Source organism: Myotis daubentonii, chromosome 3 (assembly GCF_963259705.1).
Source record: "Myotis daubentonii chromosome 3, mMyoDau2.1, whole genome shotgun sequence".
Lineage (NCBI taxonomy): Eukaryota > Metazoa > Chordata > Mammalia > Chiroptera > Vespertilionidae > Myotis > Myotis daubentonii.
In genome coordinates this window covers 116,248,779-116,273,205 of record NC_081842.1, presented here as the reverse complement: position 1 = coordinate 116,273,205, position 24,427 = coordinate 116,248,779, and the positions used below count along the sequence as shown (strand labels likewise).

The window sequence follows — 24,427 nt, the reverse complement described above, 5'->3', positions numbered from 1 at the left end:
TTCCTTTTTTTTCCCCCCCATAACTCCCCTCCTCCCAGTTCCCGCCCTACCCTCCGCCCTCACTCCCCACCCACTGTCCTCATCCATAGGTGCACGATTTTTGTCCAGTCTCTTCCCACATCTCCCACACCCCTTTCCCCCCCAAGAATAGTCAGTCCATTCCCTTTCTATGTCCCTGATTCTATTATAATCAACAGTTTATTCTGTTCATCAGATTATTTATTCACTTGATTCTTAGATTCACTTGTTGATAGATGCATATTTGTTGTTCATAATTTGTATCTTTACCTTTTTCTTCCTCTTCCTCTTCTTAAAGGATACCTTTCAGCATTTCATATAATCCTGGTTTGGTGGTGATGAACTCCTTTAGCTTTTCCTTATCTGTGAAGCTCTTTATCTGACCTTCAATTCTGAATGATAGCTTTGCTGGATAAAGTAATCTTGGTTGTAGGTTCTTGGTATTCATCACTTTGAATATTTCTTGCCACTCCCTTCTGGCCTGCAAAGTTTCTGTTGAGAAATCAGCTGACAGTCGTATGGGTATTCCCTTGTAGGTAACTGAGTTTCTTTCTCTTGCTGTTTTTAAGATTCTCTCTTTATCTTTTGCTCTTGGCATTTTAATGATGATGTGTCTTGGTGTGGTCCTCTTTGGATTCCTTTTGTTTGGGGTTCTCCGCGCTTCTTGGACCTGTAAGTCCATTTCTTTCACCAGGTGGGGGAAGTTTTCTGTCATTATTTCTTCAAATAGGTTTTCAATATCTTGCTCTCTCTCATCTTCTGGCACCCCTATAATTCTGATGTTGGTACGCTTGAAGCTGTCCCAGAGGCTCCTTACACTATCCTCGCATTTTTGGATTCTTTTTTCATTTTGCTTTTCCGGTTGGATGTTTTTTGCTTCCTCGCATTTCAAATCATTGACTTGATTCTTGCGCTCCTCTGGTCTGCTGTCGGGCGTCTGTATAATATTCGTTATTTCAGTCCGTGTGTGCTTAATTTCTAGTTGGTTCCCCAATATAAGATCGAGGGTCTTACTAGTTTTCGTGTAGAGCTCATTAAGTTTATCGGCAGCTTCTAAACAGTTCTTGAGAGACCTTAAAAGTGTGGTTCTGAACTCTATTTCTTCCATTGACAATTTTGTCCTGTTTCTTTGTCTCCGCATTTTGTTATGCTTCCTTGGTGCACCCCCTAGTGGTCTTTGTTCGCAGTCTTATAGATAAATCTTGATTGCTGTAGCTAATTCCAGGGAGGGTTTGACCTCCAGGCCAAGTGGCTATGAGATTCAGCTGTGTCAGTGGTGAGAGAACTTCTGTCCTCTAGGGAGGTGCTAATCTAGCCTTTGCCTGAGGCTATCCGGCAAATGCCTCTGTGCAGGGCTTGGGCGGGGCGGGTCGAACAGGATCAACAGTGTGGGCCGGAGAGAGCAGTTATGGCGGCTCTCAGTCCTGTCCCAAGGGGCTCTGCCTCTCTGAGTCCCAGCACCCGCTGCAAAGCTCGGAGAGAAAGCTGCACTCGCTCTGACCGAAGCCAGACAGTCCCGCTTCTTCCGCCTGAGTCTGGGTCCCTAAAGACTCGCCCGGATCTGGTGCTCAGAGTCTGCGACTCCCTCCCGATTGAAAACAACAACCGTGCCCTCCGCCGCCAGCCCGCTCCGCGCACTCCGCACCTCAGAATTTGACTTCAGCACTGCGCCTCCTCTGAGTGTCCGTATGCGTTTCTCTTTCCTCCTAGTTGTAGGACTTCCACTCAGCCAGCGACCCTGTGGTTCTGGGTGATGTCCCTTCCGTTTTTTGGTTTCACTTTTGAAGTAGTTGTTCAAAGCAGCAAACTCCGGCGTTAACCTATGCCGCCATCTTGGTTCTCCTCTGTGTTTTTCTTTTTGAAACAAACCTTGAGCATCTGGTTATTTCTTCTACAAATATTTAAGAATGCATCTGTCCAAGATTAGGGCCCTTTACAACATAATCACAAAACTGTTCACATCTAGGAAAAGTCAATAATTTAATGTCTAGTTAATTTAAAAAAAATCCACAATGAGATACAACTTCACACCCACTAGGACAGGTAAAATTAAAAATACATACAATCACAAGTGTTGGTAAGGGTGTGGAGAAATTGGAGATCTTAGACATTCCTAGTAGGATTATAAAGTATTACAGCTGCTTTGAAAAAATTTGAAAGTTCCTCAAAATGTTAAACTTGGAGTTAACAAATGACTCAGCAATTCTACTCCAAGGTATATCCAAAAGTATTAAATAACTATATCTACATAAAACTTATACCCAAAAGTTCATAGCCACACCATTCACAATAGCCAAAAAGTGCAGACAATCCAAATGTCCATTAACTCATGAATGAATGAACAAAATGTATCCATACAATGTAATATTATTTGGCAATAAAAAAGAATGAAATATTGCTACATGCTACAGCATGGATAAACCTTAAAAACATTATGCTAAGTGAAAGAAAACAGACACAGAAGGCTACATGTCGTATGATCCCATTTATATATGAAGTGTCCAGAATAGGCAAATCCATAGAGACAGAAAGTATATTAGTGGTTGCCAAGGGATGGTGAGAGAGAAGAGATGGGGAATGATTGCTACTATTTCTTTTGGGGGTAATGAAAATGTTTTATAACTAGATAGCAGTGATGGTTGTTTTATATTAAGCAGTGATGGTTGCACAATTTTGCGAATATACTAAAAACCATGGTAGAATACACTTTAAAAGAGTGAATTTTATGAAATGTAAATTTTATGGTATGTAAATTACATAAAGATTTTTAAAAAATCTACTTCAACCAATGCAAAGTGGCTTCTATATAAAGAAAGCATACTTAGGAACCAATAATTCCATTCAAACTTACTGTAAATTGTTTACAAAATATAAGTGATTACCTCATTAAAGGCTCTCTCTGATCTCGCATCAGCCTCATTGTAACTTCACAAGCTCTTCGAAAAAGACCTTCTGTTCCCATAGGACCCATTCCATTAACCATATTATGTGTCAGGCGAAATGGAACAATTTCTGGAACTTCAAAGGTTTCTCCCTTAAAACATTATTAAAAAGCAACAATGTTAGAATTTTTAAATCTTTATGCAAAAAATTTAGAACTTCATGTCTAGACTCATTTAGCAAAAAGCAAACATACCGTCAAAATATTTATATTTGTAACTATGTTAGAGCCTATATCACAAATGATCTATATGACTATGACTCTACCTTTGCTTTTTGGGGAATTTAAATGCAACCCCTTGGGTAAGAACTAAAGGATGGACGGACTCACCTTTTATTGAATTACTGTGGTAAACAGCATTAAAGAGAAATTTTTATGCATTCAATATTTTATGTTATATCAACATCCTTAATGTCTTTCTTGAATAATATAAAGTACTTACATGTATTGTTATATATTTCTTCTTTTCTTTAAAACAGTGGTTCTCAACCTTCCTAATGCTGCGACCCTTTAATACAGTTCCTCATGTTGTGGTGACCCCCAATTTCACTGTTACAAACTAAACATAATTAAAGCATAGTGATTAATCACAAAAACAATATGTAATTATAAATGTGTTTTCCGATGGTCTTAGGCGACCCCTGTGAAAGGGTCGTTCGACCCCCAAAGGGGTTGCGACACACAGGTTGAGAACCGCTGCTTTAAAACTTTGATTTTAAAGGAGTAGGTAAAAAGATATAGCCAAGCATTAGAAGGAAATGCAACATGGAATGTAATGTAGTCCAGTTCCTTTATTTTTTGCCATTCTTTAATGAGCCTTCCTAGGAATTTTTCATCCCTCCAGTTTCCCTAAATTCCTCTCTTGTATGACTTAACATATACCAGTGGTTTATCTTTGATTTGTTCTCAATTTGGCCTGTGACATTTCTTGTTTTCCTGTGACAGCAGAAGGCAATCAATAGAGAATGAGGATGAAGAAAAAAGTGGTCTAACTACTAGTCTGCTTTCCAAGATCCTAACATTGGAAAATTGGAGAAGGCCTTAGGGAGAGTCCAACTACCTTAATTAATTCCCAGGCCCTACTCTAGACCTACAGAATATGAACTTCCTGGGATGTTTCCTAGATATCTGCATTAAGAAGAAAAACAACAACCTCTTATCCAGGGTAGTGTGGCTCAATGGTTGAGTGTAGGCCCATGCACCAAGAGGTCACCAGTTTGATCAGGGCACATGCCCAGTTGTGGGCTTAATCCCCACTAGGGAGCATGCAGGAGACAGCTGATCAATGTTTCTCTCTCATTGATGTTTCTATTTCTCTCTCTAAAAAAAATCAGTGAAAAAAGATATTTAAAACAAACAAAACAAAAAACACCTCTTAGATGATTCTGATATGCTGACATGTTTGGAAACCATCACATTAAACTACTATTTCTCTAAAAGTGAGTCTCAGTAAAATGAACTGCTCTGTCCATGTTCATATAACTAAGAACTAATTGAATCAGAACTTGAACCTGTGTTTTCAGACTTAAGTTCAGTGCTAGTTTTATTATATTACGCTTCTGAGTTCTCTCCATCCTAGATTGCTTTACTAATGGCGATGGGATATGAGACTCAACTGTGACTATAACTGCTACCAATGGGTACATCTAGGAAGAACAGTTGTTGAAGAAAGAAAATTAATAGAAAACATACAATTACCTAGAGCCGTGGTCGGCAAACTGCGGCTCTTTGGCCCCTTGAGTGTGGCTCTTCCTAAGCCTTAGGAGTACCCTAATTAATAACAATGTACCTACCTATATAGTTTAAGTTTAAAAAATTTGGCTCTCAAAAGAAATTTCAATTGTTGTACTGTTGATATTTGGCTCTGTTGACTAATGAGTTTGCCGACCACTGACCTAGAGTAAGTCATATCATATACCTTATTGAAGAGACAGTTGAAATCCACATGTACACATTCACCAGTCAAAGAATCAAAGAGAATGTTTTCACCATGACGGTCTCCAAGGCCCAGGATATAACCAACCATTGACATAACTGCGGTGGAACGGCAATATGCTGATCTGCTACTGTACCTAAAGAAAATACCTATCAAATATCCTCATGCATATCAGGTAACATAAACTTAAAATACTTCTTTATATCCAACCATAATAATGTATTATAATCTTGGTAATTTACCATGATGTTGGATCAGGGAATGTTCTCAGAAACCACTCATGAAAAACAGGAGGATGTCTGGGCAGAAGAAATTCTTGGAATACTTTGAGTTTTTCAGACAAAGCTGCTGCCTTTGGTAGCATACACTGGCGAAGTTCCTTCCCTGTCATATAAACTCCTGCAAAGCAGAGTGATTTCCATGAATCTTCATAAGGCAAATGAGAAAAAGCGCATTTCTTGTTGTTGTTAAATAGGACAGGAAATCTCTACTTTTTTAAAAAATATATCTTATAGATATTTTACAGAGAGGAAGGGAGACAGATAGTTAGAAAAATCGATTAGAGAGAAACATCCATCAGCTGCCTCCTGCACACTCCCTACTGGGTATATGCCTGCAACCAAGGTACATGCCCTTGACCGGAATCGAACCTGGGACGCTTCAGTCCACAGGCCGACGCTCTATCCACTGAACCAAACCGGATAGGGCGAAAACTCTACTTTTATTCAAATTGTTATTCAAGAGCAAGAATAGAAAACTTTCAATTATGTATAGATAAATTTATCCTCTTGTTCATTATAATTAATGTCAACTAAAACCAATGTTATGGAATCAAATAATACTATATGATTGCACTTAGAATAAATCCAATGTGAATAGTGCCCCTTGTAAATATTGTAAAATTGCTGCAACCATCACTAAAATTATAGTGATCCCCCTGTTAATCAGTATGTTTTAGGTAGATCCACACTGAATCATTACTAAGAAATGTACTATGGTGCTCTGGAATAATTTACTCTGTGTGAAGGCTAGCCTATAAGATTCACAGTATACCTGGTTCTTAAACTAATCTTGAAAATGCAAATCATGTGGGGAAGCAGAACTTCTCCTTCTGATATATTTGTGAGCCATGACAGATGACTGGTATGACTCTACTCTAGCAAATGCCTTTTAGGCCCACCTTGCTTTGGTGCTCTTGAAAATTAATTAGTAACAGTTAATCTTCATAAAACAACGCACAGCTAAAAGTTCGATCGCCTAATTTGTGATTTGAGGTTCTTGGGAGTTAAATGTTGCACAGTACAATTGTGTGTTCATAGTAAGGTAGGAGATTATATATATATATATATATATATATATATATACACACTAGAGGCCCAGTGCACAAAAATTTGTGCACTCAGGAGGGTCCCTCAGCCCGGCCTGTGCCCTCCCGCAGTCTGGAACCCCTTGGGGAATGACCACCTACTGGCTGAGGCCCGTTCCCCGGGGGATTGGGCCCAAACTGGCCGTCAGACATCCCTCTGGCAGCCCGGGAGCCCTCGGGGGATGTCCACTTGCCAGCGGGGCACAGGCCTAAGCTGTAGTCGGACATCCTTAGCGCTGCTAAGGAGGCAGGAGAGGCTCCCACCACCACTACTGTACTGGCAGCTGTCAGCCTGGCTTGTGGCTGAGCAGAGCTCCCCATGTGGGAGCGCACTGACCACCAGAGGGCAGCTCCTGCATTCAGCGTCTGACCCCTGGTGGTCAGTGTGTGTCATAGTGACCAGTAATTCCCAGTTGCTCTGCTGTTAGGGTCAATTTGCATATTACCCTGTTATTATATAGGATAGAGGCCTGGTGCATGGGTGGGGGCTGGCTGGTTTGCCCTGAAGGGTGTTCCAGATCAGGGTGGGGGTCCACCCTGGGGTGCCTGGCCAGCCTGGGTGAGGGGCTGAGGGCCATTTTCAGGCTGGCCACACACACTTCAGGGTGGAGGGTCCTGCTGGGGTCCCTAGCCAGTCTGGCTGAAGGGCTGATGGCTGTTGGCAGGCTGGCCAAGCCCTCCAGCAGGGACCCTCACCCCGTGGGGGTGTGTGGCTAACCTGGGTGAGGGGCTGATGGCTGTTAGCAGGCTGGCCACAGCCCCCAGCCACCCAAGTTCCCAGTGGAGGCTGGCTGGAAGCAGGTATCTGGGATTTATTGAGCTTCTATAATTGAAACTTTGTTGCCTTTTGTGGAGGTCACAGCCAGCCAGAGCAGGTGAGAAGCTTGTCTTCCTCCATAGCCAGGGCAACCAAGCCTCCTGCTTGCTCTAGCTACGTGACTGCCAGCCGCCATCTTGGTTGGGTTAATTTGCATATAGTCGCTTGGATTGGCTGATGGGCGTGGCTTGGGAATAGCAAAGGTACACTCAATTAGCATCTTTGTCTTTTATTAGTGTAGAAGATATAAAATTATACATTATTTCATCCTTGTAAATAAAATAATCAACGGCAAGTTTCTTGCAATCAGGTTCAAATATGTTTTAACTACAGTTTTGCAACATACTAGCTATGTGAGCTTGGATAAATTAGTTAACCTCTCTGCCACTATTTAAAATAATGTACATAACATACTTAGCACAATATACATAATATGGTACCTCATCAATATTATGTAATGTTATGGGTTGAATTTTATTCTGCAAAAAATGTGTTGAAGTCCTAACCCCTGGTACCTATGCATGTGATTTGAAATAAGGGTCTTTGTCCACATAATCAGATTAAGAAGAAGTCATCAAGAGTGGGCCCTTAATATAATATGACTGGTATCCTTACAAGAAGAGAAAACAAGGAGATTAACAATGGCAGCAGAGTAGGAGGATGCTACATGGTCATGCTCTCAGGAACAAGCTGGAATTACAACTGAAATACGAGAAGGCTTCCTGAATAATCAACAGAAAACTCACAGGAGAGAACCCTGATACCCAAGAACCGAAGGTGGAGCCGGCATAGCGACTGGTAGGAGGGGCAGAGACGTGACCCACAGAGGGGAACTGAAGTCCCAGAGAGACATCTCAGCCAATGGTGGAGAAGGGGATCTAATCCCGGAGCTGGGATCCCCAGCACAGAGCACCGAACTGAGGAAGGTATCCACATAACATCAAGCTGTGAAAAGCAGTGGGGTGCTATCTGCCAGGGAGTGGCAGCTGAAAGTTCAGGCACCCTCTTAAAGGGCCAAGGCGCAAACATTCCCTGTGGAGCCACCCACCTTGTGCTCTGGCAGAGGGAGGGTGAAGTGGACTAGAGCTGTGAGAGCAGAAGCCAGCACTGCGGACTAGGGGGACAGAGCTCAGAAGGCAGACACCCCACGTCTCCTCAGCTCAGTCATTCCCTCACACAGCCACATAGACATCTGCCTTGCCTGGGGGTATAGACATGTGCCTTGCCTGGGGGGATAGACATCTGCCTTGCCTGGGGGGAAGACAGTTGACACACCCTATAGGAAAACACCTTGCCCTGAGGCCGCTTAAGAGATTAAAAGTAACAATTCTAAGGAGTAGTAGCTGCTTGTGTAGCCCGTCCCCATCCAAGGAACAGCAGCCTCCTGATCACCACACCCTCTGTCTGAGGAACATCAGCTGTGTGTGAAGCCTCCCCCCACCAACCAAAGGAGCCACCACAACTGTGAACAGCACCAACCAGAGGAGCTGCTACCAACTGAGGAGCAGCAGCTACCACAACCGCCCGAGGAGCAATTGCAGCCTGAGGAACCACTGCCACCCAAGAAGAAGCCACTGAACAACTCAACATCTAGATATGGCGGTACGATTAAACATGGGTAGACAAAGAAACCATCAAAGGAAAGAAAAGGATGACTCGCCAGAAAAGCAGCTAAGTGATACAGAGGCATGCAACATGACAGAAAAAGAATTCAGATGAAGGGTCCTAGAGTGCATAAACCAGATGGAGGAAAAATCAACAACTTATGCAACAAGCAAGGTGAAACAGATGAAAAAATCAATAAATTATGTAAGAACCAAGAAGAAATGAAGAGCGATATAGCTGCAATAAAAAACACCATTGAAAGTTTCAACAGTAGACTAGGAGAAGTAGAGGACCGAATTAGCGAATTAGAAGACAGGGAAATAAAACACATCCAAACTGAACAGCAATTGGAGAAAAAAAATTAAAAGACAGGAGGAGAGCCTAAGGGAGCTATGGGACAAGATGAAACGAAATAACATACAAATAATAGGGGTGCATGAACAACACAAAGAGGAAAAAGGTTAGAAAACCTATTGGAAGAAATAATATCAGAAAATTTCCAGAGGTGGGGAAGAAAAAAATCACACAAGCACAGAGAGTCCCAAAAAAGGTGAACCTGAAAAGACCCAAACCAAAACACATCATAATTACCATGGCAAATGTTCAGGACAAAAGAGAATCTGAAAGACTGCAAGAGAGAGACGGAAAGTTACATGCAAGGGATCTCCCATTAGATTATCAAATGGTTCCTCAACAGAAACACATCAGGCCAGAAAAGAATGGAGAGAAATTTACAAAGTGATACAAAGCAAAGGACTGAATCCAAGAACACTCTATCCAGCAAGGATATCATTCAAAATTGAAGGGGAACTAAGAAGCTTCACAGACAAAAAAAGGCTAAGGGAGTTTATCACCACCAAGCCAGCAATGGAACAAATGCTAAAGGGACTGGTATAAAAAGAAGAAATAAAAATCTTAGAACCTCCCTAGAGGACAGAAGTTCTCTCACTGCTGACACAGCTGATTCTCATAGCCACTTGGCCTGGAGGTCAAACCCTCCCTGGAATTAGCTACAACAATCAAGATTTAACTATAAGACTTCGAACAAAGACCACTGGGGGTACACCAAGGAAGCATAACAAAATGCGGAGACAAAGAAACAGGACAAAATTGTCAATGGAAGAAATAGAGTTCAGAACCACACTTTTAAGGTCCCTCAAGAACTGTTTAGAAGCTGTCGATAAACTTAATGAGATCTACACGAAAACTAATAAGACCCTCGATCTTATATTGGGGAACCAACGAGAAATTAAGCATACACGGACTGAAATAACGAATATTATACAGACGCCCGACAGCAGACCAGAGGAGCGCAAGAATCAAGTCAATGATTTGAAATGCGAGGAAGCAAAAAACATCCAACCGGAAAAGCAAAATGAAAAAAGAATCCAAAAATGCGAGGATAGTGTAAGGAGCCTCTGGGACAGCTTCAAGCGTACCAACATCAGAATTATAGGGGTGCCAGAAGATGAGAGAGAGCAAGATATTGAAAACCTATTTGAAGAAATAATGACAGAAAACTTCCCCCACCTGGTGAAAGAAATGGACTTACAGGTCCAAGAAGCACGGAGAACCCCAAACAAAAGGAATCCAAAGAGGACCACACCAAGACACATCATCATTAAAATGCCAAGAGCAAAAGATAAAGAGAGAATCTTAAAAACAGCAAGAGAAAGAAACTCAGTTACCTACAAGGGAATACCCATACGACTGTCAGCTGATTTCTCAACAGAAACTTTGCAGGCCAGAAGGGAGTGGCAAGAAATATTCAAAGTGATGAATACCAAGAACCTACAACCAAGATTACTTTATCCAGCAAAGCTATCATTCAGAATTGAAGGTCAGATAAAGAGCTTCACAGATAAGGAAAAGCTAAAGGAGTTCATCACCACCAAACCAGGATTATATGAAATGCTGAAAGGTATCCTTTAAGAAGAGGAAGAGGAAGAAAAAGGTAAAGATACACATTATGAACAACAAATATGCATCTATCAACAAGTGAATCTAAGAATCAAGTGAATTAATAATCTGATGAACAGAATGAACTGTTGATTATAATAGAATCAGGGACATAGAAAGGGAATGGACTGACTATTCTTGGGGGGGAAAGGGGTGTGGGAGATGTGGGAAGAGACTGGACAAAAATCGTGCACCTATGGATGAGGACAGTGGGTGGGGAGTGAGGGCGGAGGGTGGGGCGGGAACTGGGAGGAGGGGAGTTATGGGGGGGGGAAAAAAAGAGGAACAAATGTAATAATCTGAACAATAAAGATTTAATTAAAAAAAAAAAAATCTTAGAAAGAAAACAGCCACACAATAAAAGAAATGTCTACAAACAAGTACCTTTCCATAATAACTTTGCATGTAAATGGAATAAATGCTCCAACCAAAAGACATCGAGTGGCTGAATGGATAAAAAAACATGACCCATACATTTGCTGTCTACAAGAGACCCACCTCAGAAGAAGGGGCACACACAGACTGAAAGTGAAGGGATGGAAAATATCTTTCAGGCAAATGGAAATGAAAAATAGCTTGGGTAGCAATACTTATATCAGACAAAATAGACCGCAAAGTGAAGGCCATAACAAGAGATAAGGAAGACCACTTTATAATACTAAAGGGATCAATACAACAAGAAGATATAACCCTGTATAGCAAATATGCACCCAATGCAGGAGCACCCAAATACATAAAAAAAACTCCTAAAAGATATCAAAGGAAAGATCGACAACAATAAAATCATAGTAGGGAACTTTAATACACCACTGACATCACTGGATAAATCCTCTAGACAAACAATAAGCAAAGAAGCAGCAATCCTAAATGACTGACTAGATCAGATGGACTTAATTGACATCTTCAGAAGACTTCACCCCAAAGCCATGGAATATATGTTCTTCTCAAGGGCTCATGGGACATATTCAAAAATAGACCACATATTGGGTCACAAACAAAGTCTCCCCAAATTCAGGAAGATTGAAATCATACCAAATTGAAAGAAAAAAAACACAGTCATATCAATTGATGCATAAAAAGCATTTGACAAAATCCAACACCCATTTTTGATAAAAACTCTCAGCAAGGTGGGAATTGAAGGATCATACCTCAACATAATAAAAGCCATATATAACAAACCCACAGTCAACATCATACTCAATGGACAAAAACTAACACCATTTCCCCTAAGAACAGGAACAAGACAGGGATGCCTCCTCTCATCACTCCTGTTCAATATAGTACTAGAAGTATTAGCCATTGCAATTAGACAAGAAGAAGAAATAAAAGGCATCCACATTGGAAAAGAAGAAGTAAAACTGTCCTTATTTGCAGATGACATGATATTATACATACAAAACCCTAGAGACTCCATCAAAAAACTATTAGACTTAATAAATGAATTAGGCAATGTAGCAGGATACAAAATTAACGACAAGGAATCTATAGCATTTCCATACACCAATAGTGAACTTACAGAAAGAGAGACTAAAAAAACAATCCCATTTACCATCGCACCAATAAAATTAAGATACCTAGGAATAAACTTAACTAAGGAAGTAAAAGAACTCTACTCAGGAAACTACAGGACGTTGAAAAAAGAGACAGAGGAAGACATAAACAGATGGAAGAACATACCATGTTCTTGGATTGGTAGAATCAACATCATTAAAATGTCCATACTACTAACAGCAATCTATAAATTCAACGAACTTCCCATTAAAATACCAACGGCATATTTCACAGGCCTAGAACGAACTCTCCAAAAATTAATCTGGAATAAAAAAAGACCCCGAATAGCTGCAGCAATCCTGAGAAAGAAGAACAAAGTAGGTGGGATCTCAATACCAGATATCAAGCTGTATTACAAATCCACTGTTCTCAAAACTGCCTGGTATTGGCACAAGAACAGACATAGAGATCAATGGAATAGAATAGAGAGCCCAGAAATTGGCCCAATCCAATATGCTCAATTAATATTTGACAAAGGAGGCAAGAACATACAATGGAGTCAAGACAGTCTCTTCAATAAATGGTGTTGGGAAAATTGGATGGATACATGCAAGAAAATGAAACTAGACCACCAACTTACACCATACACAAAAATAAACTCAAAATGGATAAAGGACTTAGATGTACGATGGGAAACCATAAAAATTCTAGAAGAATCCAAAGGCAACAAAATCTCAAACATATGCCGAAGCAATTTCTTCACCAATACAGCTCCTAGGGCATTGGAAACTAAAGAGAAAATAAACAAATGGGAATACATCAAAATAAAAAGCTTCTCCACAGCAAAAGAAATCATCAACAAAATAACAAGAAAGCCCACTGCGTGGGAAAACATATTTGCCAATGTTATAGCTGGTAAGGGCCTAATCTCCAAAATTTTAGGGAACTCATACAACTTAACAAAAGGAAGATAAACAATCCAATCAAAAAATGGGCAAAGGACCTAAATAGACACCTTTCAAAAGAGGACATTCAGAAAGCCAAGAGACATATGAAAACATGCTCAAAGTCACTAATCATCCGAGAGATGCAAATCAAAACAACAATGAGGTACCATCTCACACCTGTCAGAATGGCTATCATCAACAAATCAACAAACGACAAGTGCTGGAGAGGATGTGGAGAAAAAGGAACCCTCCTTCACTGCTGGTGGGAATGCAGACTGGTGCAGCCACTGTGGAGAACAGTATGGAGTTTCCTCAAAAAACTAAAAATGGAACTCCCATTTTACCCTGTGATCTCACTTCTAGGAATGTATCCCAAGAAACCAGAAACACCAATCAGAAAGGATATATGCACCCATATGTTCATAGGAGCGCAATTCACCATAGCTAAGATCTGGAAACAGCCTAAGTGTCCAACAGTAGATGAATGGATTAGAACACTGTGGTACATGTACACGATGTAATACTATGCTGCTGTAAAAAAGAAGGAACGCTAACCATTTGCAACGGCATGGATGGAACTGGAGAGCATTATGCTAAGTGAAATACGCCAGTCAATGAAGGAAAAACACCACATGATCTCACTCACTCATGGATAATAAAGACCATTATAAACTTATGAACAATAGATACAGAGGCCAAGCTGCCTCGAAGAGACTATCAAACTACAGTGGGAAAGCCGGGGAGGGTTGAGGGGCGGAGGTTTGGGGGGGGAGTAAGAGATCAACTGAAGGACTTGTATGCATGCATATAAGCATAACCAATGGACATAAGACACTGGGGGGTAGGGGAGGCCAGGGGATTGTAAAGGGCGGGAAAAAAAGGAGACATATGTAATACTCTTTGTAATACTATAAGCAATAAAACAAAAAAATAAAATAAAATAAAGAAAAAAAAATAAGAGAAAACAGACATAGACTTAGGGAGAATGCTATCACACCTGAGGCAGAGAATGGGCTGATGCACCTATAAGCATCAATAAGAAATATAAAAGGTTGCTGGCAATACCTAAGAAAAAGGTTTGGAGCAGGTTCTCTTCTAGGGCCTTCACCGAAATCATGGTCCTACTCACACCTGGTTTTGGACTCCTAGCCTCCAGAACTGTGAGGGAGTAAGTTTCTACTGTTATAATCTGTTTGTGGTACCTTGTTACAGCAGCCCTAGAAAGCTAACACTTATACTTCATTCTGATATATTCATTTAGTATGTATTTGCATCACATGCATTTTAAAAAGTAGAATTTTGGACTTAGAAAAATTTCATAATGACACAGACTTCACATATATTCATCCCCCAAATTTTCTTATCTTCCATCTTTTTCATTACAGTAATATCTACACTAATAAAAGAGAAATATGTAAATTGTCACTTCATGACACCCACCAGCCAATCAGGATTGAGTATGCAAAATAGTGGGACAAAGATGGCAGTGGCCATGGAGCCAGCTGGAGCGGGCGGGAGGCTTGGGTCGCCTAGGCTGGCTGCCGAGGGATGGGCCTGCAAACGGCCCAAAGCCCCTCACCCAGGCTGGCCACACCACCATGGGGTGAGAGTCCCTACTGAGGGGCGTGGCCAGCCTGAAAACAGCCCTCAGCCCTTCACCCAGGCTGGCCATGTCCCCGCAGCGGGGACCCTCACTCCATGGGGGCGTGGCTGGCCTGCAAACTGCCCCAGACCCTCGCCCAGGCTGCCCCACCCCCCAAGGGAGCCCCCACCCTGGTCCAGGACACACATCCCAGCAAACCAGCTGGCCCCCACCCATGCACCAGGCCTCTATCTATACTAATAAAAGGGTAATATGCTAATTAGACTGGGAGACCTTCCAGGAGACCCTCCGGACATTCTGGACAAAGCCATGGTGGCAGGGCCGATGTAGAGGCGGTTAGGGGCCAAGAGGGAAGGGCAGTTATGGGTGATCAGGCCGGTGGGGGAGGTGGGCAGTTGGGGGTGAGCAGGCCAGTAGGGGGGCCCAGTTGGGGGTGAGCAGGCCAGCTGGGGGGGCAGTTGGGGGTGAGCAGGCTGGCAGACAGAGTGGTTAGGGGCAATCCGGCAGGCAGGCAGGTGAGTGGTTAGGAGCCAGCAGTCCGGGATTGCGAGAGGGATGTCCCAGACTGGAGAGGGTGCAAGCCAGGCTGAGGGACACTCCCCCACCGTGCACGAGTTTTGTGAACTGGGCCACTAGTAATTATATAAACCAGAAAATTAATATTGTTAGACTATTATTGATTAATCTTCAGACCTTATCCAAATTTCACCAACTGTCCTACTATCACCCTTGTTCTGGGTCAGGATCCAATCCAGGATTCCATATTGCATTCAGTTGTCATGCTTCCATAATGTTCTCAGATCTGGGAAATTTCTGTCTTTATCTTTCATTATATTGACATTTTTTAAAAAATATATATTTTATTGATTTTTTTTACAGAGAGGAAGGGAGAGAGATAGAGAGTCAGAGACATCGATGAGAGAGAAACATCGATCAGCTGCCTCCTGCACATCTCCCATTGGGGATGTGCTCACAACCCAGGTACATGCCCTTGACCGGAATCGAACCTGGGACCCTTCAGTCCACAGGCCGACGCTCTATCCACTGAGCCAAACCGGTTTCGGCTATATTGACATTTTTAAAAGTGTTCTGAGCAATTATAGTTTTGTTTTGCCACTGCAAAGTTATTACATTTTCCTTTTGTAATTAATAATCTATCTTTGAGGGATATACTTTGAGACTCTGTAAATAATATGTTTCCTGTCATATTTTCCCTATTAATGTCAGCATCCATCAAGATTCACTGCCTATAACAATTATTACTATGGTATTTGCTAATTGGTGATTTTCTAGTTCCATAATTTATTCTTCATTTATTCACTGCAATTCTAATATAAAGAAGAACTGTTTGTACTTCCTTATTTATTCAAGTATTTGTTTATATTGGTGTGGATTTTTCTATTTATTTAGTCCATGGGTTATAATTTAAGACTATCTTTATCTAGTTTGGCACTCCTTTATGCCAGGTTTGGCCAGTGGGAGGCTCCACTTCAATTCTAATAATTTCGGTTTCATTCCAGCCTTCCCTTTTCTTTTCTTTTTCTGACAGTGAAAAACTAGCTCCCGTTAGCCACAATATATTTACTTATTTGCTAAAATCTAGTATACACATAACCATCCCAGAATTGCTAACCAGTAACTCTGTGAAAAACAAATTTTCTATACATTTATTTTAAGCTACCACAATCCTTCTGGGATGAAAATAAAGAAGGAATTAAAACACAAGGAAGAAAGACAGAAAAACACTTAAGTACTTCTATATATAGGATCTCATTTGAATGGAAATTTCATCATGGGTTATACCAAAAAGTATACTATGATATATGTTAATAACAATTATATCCATATTATACATGTTAGCAGCTATTATATGCATATTATATACTTATATTGTAAAAATTAATTTTAGTACCCTTTTCTTTATATAGTTTGGTGAGAATAGGTCTCAAGCCAGCTGTGTTGTTAACCCATTCAATAATTCCACACTCATCATTCAATGGAATAACTGCATATGTTCGGATATGAAGCTCTCTTCTACGAGATTCTGCATCTTTTCTTAAGCACTATAAAAAAAACAAAACACCATAAACTTAAAAAATTTCTAAATGTTATATCAAATATATCTAAGATTGCTCATTTCATAGCAAAAGAAGGTCAATAAAAGCTTACCATGTAGTGTAGATGAGTAATTTTTCATAATGATAGGCAAGGAAACTGATTGGACAGTATCCCTAATCTCTTTCTAAATCATTAAAAATGACTTGGGTAAGTCCTTTTATAAATTATTTGCCAAATGTGTCAACAATATTGTGTTAAAAAATATTATAGTTGTATATTTGATAATGACAAAGTATTCTTTTATTTTTATTGCTTCCAAAAATATTACTAAAATATTAAGTACTTAGTCACAGAGACTGCTGTTTAATTTTAATTCTCTCAAAAATGCATAAATAAAAGTATGAGTTTTATGATATCCCTAGTTTACTGTTACAATTTAATAATATAGCTTCATTTAAAAAATTCTCTTCTAGCGTAAGAAAGCTTTTCACATCTCATCTGATTAATCCTGAAATATATCAGGTAAGGAATAAAGCGTATTTTGTTTAATTCTGGACCTGTATGAAATAAACTAACTATACATAACTATAATTGTAACCTGTCCAATTCAAAATCACATCACTGACCAAAAACATATTTTAAACTTTAGGAATAAGTAGGCTTCATAAATGTCAACAAAACAGTATGACATCAGAATCACACGTAAAGCCTCCTTGAATAACATGTCAAACTCTAGTTTTTCACAATCAGGCTACTTTTCTCACCATGTTAATGTAGGAGAACAGTAATAAAATAACCTAATCAGTGACAAAGCCTATCAAGATAAATATAGAGCCCTGGCCAGCTACATCAGTGGGTTAGAGTATCATCCCGATACACCAAGGTTGCAAGCTCAATCCCCATTCCGGGCACATAGAAGAAGCAACCAATGAATGCATGAATAAGTAGAACAACAAACCGATGCTTCTCTCTCTCTCTCAAATCAATAATCTTTAAAAAGACAAATACATAAAGTAAAGCCAGGCCACTTGATAATCTCAACCAGAAAAACACTCAGAGAGCTTCAGGGTGAACATACTAATAGTTTAATAATCAGTAAATTAAATTATCATTTACCGAACATTTAAAATAAAAATATTCATTCTCTTCATATTGCCTTTGAAATGGATTTTTAATATGGCATTAATTTTTAACTTACTTTTGATTAAACTAAAGACAAACCATAATTGTCTTTCTTTTTAATGAACTCATCTGCTGCCATATCTTTTCCATGTTAAAGGTCCATACCTTTTCTGCTTATAAAAGAGGTACTAGTGAAATGTGGGAAGGGGGGTGGAGAATAGGGAAAAAGCTTATAAAAAAGAATAGGTTTCATCCTTCTACAGTATGGCTTATTTTTACAATAGAAAAACAGATTCTGTGCATTTATAATACCTGTTTACAGAATAATTCAAAATAACTAAGACCATATATTTTTAATGAACCTTTAATAAAATTTCTCATACCATTTATGAAATAGAAATCAAGTATTTACCAATAAAATAAACAAACAAAAAATACCAATGATCCACCTTTAAAGAGCGTATTGATAAAATAGAAAGAACCTAACATTTTCTTTCTAGCAATGAAACATAAAATGTAACTAAATCTGATATAAAAGCATATTATAGATCATTTAAACATTAAATAGAAAATATTTTCCCTCATTAATATAACATTCACTTTTCTCAGTATAATGCAAGTATCTCATTTTAAAAAATTAAGTGAGTGCTGGCCAGTATCTCAGTGGTTAGAGCACCAGCACGTGCACCGAAGGGTCATGGGTTCAATTCCTGTTCAAGGGCATGTACCTGGGTTGCAGGTTTGATTCCTGACGTGTTTCTCTTTATCTTTCACCCTCCCTCCCACCCTTTCAGTCTCTCTAAAAATCAATGGGGGGGAAATGATTAAGATGATAAATTTTATGTATATTTTTCCCAATTTAAAAATTAATTTAAAATAAAAAGCAGTATATTTTATTCCTGTTTTTAAGACTGATCTATCTCCATACTGAAAAGCCTGTATCAAATTGACAGTAATTATGGTAATTATAAAATAAAAGCAAACTATCTCCAAACCTTATTAATCAAGGAATTGAATTCCATTAGTCTACAATCCTTTCTCAGGTCATCTTTTGGCTTACACATCATGATGTAGAACTTTCCATCTGATCCTTTTAAGGATATCTTCTTTGGTTTCTGAAGAGAAGCAAGAATTTCCACCTAAAAGATGATAAGTTATATATAAATTAAGGTAAAATTCTTTGTATAAGTTTCTATGTATTATAAATATTGTGTTACCTAACATAATAAAAAGGAGAAAAATCTATATTATGTGGTAAATTTATTCTTTTAACCATTTCTTTCATTTTAATTATCTACGATGTATGAAAAGAATGGTTGCCCATACGTAGAGACACATTTTCTCCAATTACTAATGACTATGAAATAAAAGGATTATTTTATCAGCAATGTAAGTGCATACACACCAAAATTTAGGCAGCCCTTAAAGTAGTCACAAAGTTAAAAAAAAATTAAAATATTTTTAGGACCTTTCTTCAAAGGCTAAGACACTGTTATTAAATCGTTAATTATAACAAATGTTTATCAATTGAAAGTAACTTGATTATTTTAAAGAAACTTCTCCAAATTCAAATCTAGTTAATAAGTCTACCTAATAATATTAATTTAAAAGAAACCATGACTGTAAGTAATAAGAATGCTTGCATTATGTGATTTAATAACTGGTTCTGAAGCAGTTAAACAAATGTTTTAAAACAGAAGCATTGTAATAAATTTGTTTTCAAAAGTATTTACTTAGAAATACTCTACTACCATTTCTTTAAAACAGCCACACATCATACTTCAAAAAAAGAATCGGGCTCTTCCTAGCTGAATTTCACTTTCTTATAAAATAGAAACAAAAAATTGCTTGTTTGTTTTTTCCTGTTCTCTATATTTAAGACAAAAGAAGAGTATGGAAAAATCAAATTGTGAAAAAAAATAAAGATTATACTCATACTAAAAACAAATGTGAGCATGTGAAAAATCAAAATAGTAGGCTGAAGATGGGATTTTTATCACTTAATTTTATTTCATCAATACAAGAGAGTGTTACTTTTCTATATTTTCAATCACATTTTCTTTGCCAATAAAATTCACTTAGTCTCTGAGAAAAGACACTTTTAAAATTAATTTGAAAATTTTAACTTAAATTTAAGAAACGTAGTTATAGGTATATAAAACTGAAGTTTACCGTATCATCAAAACTTGCAATATAAGCCCAATGACCAGGAAATGGATCATGGTTAGCATGGGTGCCCAGAATTGATGGAAGAGTAGGTATCATGACTGATTGTAAAGGAATGAGGATTTCACTAAATGTTGCTTCTTCTACCAGCTTTTTAAGCATTTTAAAATGAGTATTCATGCTCAATGTGGAACTATTTCCATCCACCTGGGGGAGGAAAATTGTACATTTTAATTTCTCTGTTTACCTTGAATTATAGAATCTCTAGTTTCACCCAAAATAAAATTTCATTCTACAGTATCTTAGTTACAATAGCTCCACAGTCTGTAGTTTTCTAAGTATTTTTTTCTTATCTTTATTTTTAAGTATTTTTAATACATCATCTTATTTTAACCACTCTGTATTCTTTTACCTAATCAACAACAGTAGGACTGTTAAATGACTAAAGGAGATAATAGAGGCTTATAATCCATTATCAGACATTACAAAATTCAAACAGCTCTGTAAATAAAACTGTTTTTTTGTATTACATTTCCTTTGGCAGCAAAATAATACCAAAATTTTGCACTTAGTGCAAAAATTAATACATTCCACTACAAAAATAATTATATATCCAATTATGACACTCAATATAAAGTAATGCACTGTATTCCCTTTAAAAATCTGAAAGATTCTGAATTCCTAAATGTAGCTGGCCACAAAAGTTTCAGATAAAGAATTGGAATCTTATAAAAGTGTCAGTGTTTAAAAAACATTGGCCATTATCATCACAATGTTTTTGACAATGTCAAGTGCATCAGAAATCCAATAGAATTAATGCAAATAGAAAAACAGATTATTCTTGGAAGATGTTTATTGTTGAGGAAAGATGAGAGATAAGATAACCTTGTATTTCCTCACCTATAAACAGTTAATAGTGAATATTTGTAAAGAGAAATATAGTTATTAACTATATAAAGGTGTCTCTCTCACTTCTGGTAACTAGCCATACACCCACCTTTGACTTTCCTACACATTCTTTAGGATTTTTTCCCCTCCAATTCCTTAGGTACAAGAGTGGGTCAGTCCTATAAGCATGTCCAAATTCTACTCACAAATTTACTTTTAAAAAAAAGTAGTTATTAAACTGGATAATAACCATCTACTTAGTTTTCTATGAGACCATGAGCACATCCAGACAGAAGAACATGTCTTATGCATCTTTGTTTGCCTCAACATGTTTGTCTCCTGGTAGGTAATAAAATGTGTACTGAAAGAATAAAAACCAAATCAAAAACTCCAATTTCTTTCCTTTAATGTAGGTTTATGTAGTAAGTTTAAAAGTTTAAAAAGATATGACAGAAAACAACCATAGAGACAATTTGAATTCACTGCATATTTTACATGGCTTATCTCATATCTTCTATTTAAAAAAATTACTTTTCATAAACATGGATAATTTACTCTTAGAAGAATTTACATTAAGAACTTTTAGAAATTTGGAGGATGCTTGAAGAGAGGGACATGTTAGAAATTTTAAAATCAGCTTTATTAGGGTAGACTGCAGATTTAAAGCAAACAATTTGATGACTTCTGCTATCTGTGTATACAATATATGTTATAGTTTTAACTTAATGAAATGAAAGAAACCAGCTAAAATCATCTAGAAGTTTTGTATAAATTATCCAACATTGGTCTACTCTATACAGTAGTAAGATTTATGACAATACCGGTTTATTGCACAATTCTAGAAGCTTATCTGTCAGACGAGTTGCATCTCCAACAAACTTTTCTAAAGATTTTTTCATATGAATGGCTTTATTTAGGATTTCCTTGCATCTGTTCACACGCATGGGATAAGAAGACTGTAAAAAAAAAAAAAAAAAAAAAGTCAAATGCAATTTTATACAAGATTTTAAAAAGATTAACAGCCGAAACCAGTTTGGCTCAGTGGATAGAGCATCGGCCTGCGGACTGAAGGGTCCCAGGTTCGATTCCGGTCAAGGGCATGTACCCAATGGGGGATGTGCAGGAGGCGGCTGATCGATGTTTCTCTCTCATCGATGTTTCTGAATCTCTCTCTCTCTCCTTTCCTCTCTGTAAAAAATCAATAAAATATATTAAAAAAAAAAAAGATTAACAACAAAACTTTTAACAAAAATCAACTTCGAAAGTATTCATGATGTGATTATACTGACTCAAATTTTTTGGAAATCAATTTGGCAATATTATCAATAGTCATAAAAATGCTGCTATCGTATGACCTGATGAATTTACTTCTTAGAACCTACCCCGAAGAAGGAAACAGAAATGAGAATAAATGTTGATGTGTCTATATGTAATACAATAGCAAAAATGTGTAAACAAACTTAATGATCAACAGTGAAAATACAGATGGCTAACTACTACAGAATCCTATATAATAAAAGGGTAATAGGCAAATCAACCGACGGGCAGAATGACCAGTCACATGATATGCACTGGCCACCAGGGGGCAGACGCTCAACACAGGAACTACCCCCTGGTAGTCAGTGCGCTCCCAAAGGGGGAGTGCCGCTCAGCCAGAAGCTGGGCTCATGGCTGGTGAGCGTAGAGGCAGTGGTGGGAGGAGCAGGCCTAGGCCATGAGTCAGACATCCCTCAAGGGTTCCCGGACTACGAGAGGGTGTACGCAGGGCTGAGGGACCCTCCCTCCCTTCAGTGCACAAATCTTGTGCACTGGGCCTCTAATACTACTACTGAATTTTATATAATTATTAAAATTATGTCTTTGAAAAATATTTAATTACATGAAAACTGACTTATGGTAACAATCAAGTGAAAATATGAAATTATGTATCTATGTAATCAAACTTAGAGCTAAAATATGCACATATAAAATTACATCAAAATATTAAAAGTGTAAATTTTTTCCTTTTTATATATCTGTATTATTTTTAAAATTCTCTTAAGTATTTATTAAACAAACATATTTACCACGTTGTAAAGTTCTATTAATAATGCAAAAACATTTTTCTATCTAGTATTAACAGTTCTGGTACTTAGGATTAAACCACTTGGGGAAAAAATATGTTGTTTTTGTTTTTTAATATATTTTTATTTATTTCAGAGAGGAAGGGAGAGGGAGAGAGAGATTGAAACATCAATGATGAGAGAGAATCACTGATTGGCTGCCTCCTGCATGCCCCCTACCGGGGATCAAGCCTACAACTCGAGCATGTGCCCTTGACTGGAATCAAACCTGGGACCCTTTAGTCTGCAGGCTGACGCTCTATCCATTGAACCAAACTGGCTAAGGCGCTGTTTTTGTTTTATGTGTGTGTTTTTTTAACCTTCACCTGAGGATATGCTTTTGATTGATTTTAGAGAGAGAGAAAGGAAAACATTGATGTGAGAAAGAAGCATCAACTGGTTGCCCCAGACATGCGCCTGACCAGGGATAGAACCTGCAACTTAGGTATGTGCACTGACCAGAAATTAAACCTGCAACCTTTTGGTGTACAGATAACACTCCAACTGATTAAGCTACCTGCCTAGGACATGTTGCTACTTTATACCAAGCACTAACAACTTATATACCTTATAGAAAGCATGCTGAATTCTTTGATCTTAAACCTACTAGTCAATTCATTTGGTATGGTAGATATTTCCAAAGTTTTAAATGAAACATGCTATAATTTGTTTTTTAAATATTTATGTTTACTACAAATCTAATATAAAAGAGAAACCCTGGTACTCACACCTACATATTAGCATTAAATAATTAATGCCATATAAGAAGGGGAAAAACCCAATGTTGTGATTAACATATTACCTTTGAGACAGCTGTCATCATCCACATTGCTTGCTGAGGATAGGCCAGAAACACTTTAGCTATAATTTCCATCAAGACAACAAAAACTTCATCATGAGAATGACAAATTCGAGAGATCAACTGTGAAAAAGCAGTTAAAAACTGATATGGAGCTAACTGACTTGTGTGTTCTGTGATAACTTTATTTATTTTAGCTAAATCATTTCTCATTTGGACACGATCAGACCGGCCAGCTGGAAGAAAAATCAAAGTAAAAAAAATAGAAGTTAGAAAGAATAGAACAATATATCAGTTCATTTCACAGAAGAAAAATTTTGTTTTAAAAACAGCTTTAAGATATAAAGTAATCCCCTCTATCCACTGTTTTGCTTTCCACATTTTCAATTACCGGCAGTCAACTGCTGTCTGAAAATATTAAATGGAAAACTCCAGAAATAAACAATTCTTAAGTTTTAAGTTGCACAATATTTTGAGTAACATGATGAAATCTCATTCCATCCCTACTCTGTCCTCCTTAGGACATGATTCATACTTTTGTCCAGTGTTTTCATGCTGTACATGCTAGTCACTTAGGTCTCTCACTTATTAGATCAACTATTAACATAT

At 38.1% G+C, this 24,427-nt stretch overlaps 1 protein-coding gene across 6 annotated transcripts in view; it reads right to left on the bottom strand.

Moving 5' to 3' along the window:
* ATR (ATR serine/threonine kinase) overlaps positions 1–24,427 on the bottom strand; it is a 186,760-nt gene that overhangs the window by 6,051 nt on the left and 156,282 nt on the right. For 5 of the 6 annotated variants that reach the window (XM_059688266.1, XM_059688268.1, XM_059688267.1 and 2 more), the window contains 8 exons: positions 23,822–24,054; positions 21,739–21,873; positions 20,036–20,236; positions 18,859–19,002; positions 16,596–16,746; positions 5,138–5,294; positions 4,878–5,031; positions 2,901–3,052 (listed from right to left, as the gene is read on the bottom strand). In XM_059688266.1, the coding sequence (XP_059544249.1) occupies positions 2,901–3,052; positions 4,878–5,031; positions 5,138–5,294; positions 16,596–16,746; positions 18,859–19,002; positions 20,036–20,236; positions 21,739–21,873; positions 23,822–24,054 (1,327 nt within the window). Of the gene's footprint in view, positions 1–2,900; positions 3,053–4,877; positions 5,032–5,137; positions 5,295–16,595; positions 16,747–18,858; positions 19,003–20,035; positions 20,237–21,738; positions 21,874–23,821; positions 24,055–24,427 lie in introns of those variants that run through there. The other variant, XM_059688271.1, reaches the window with a different exon arrangement.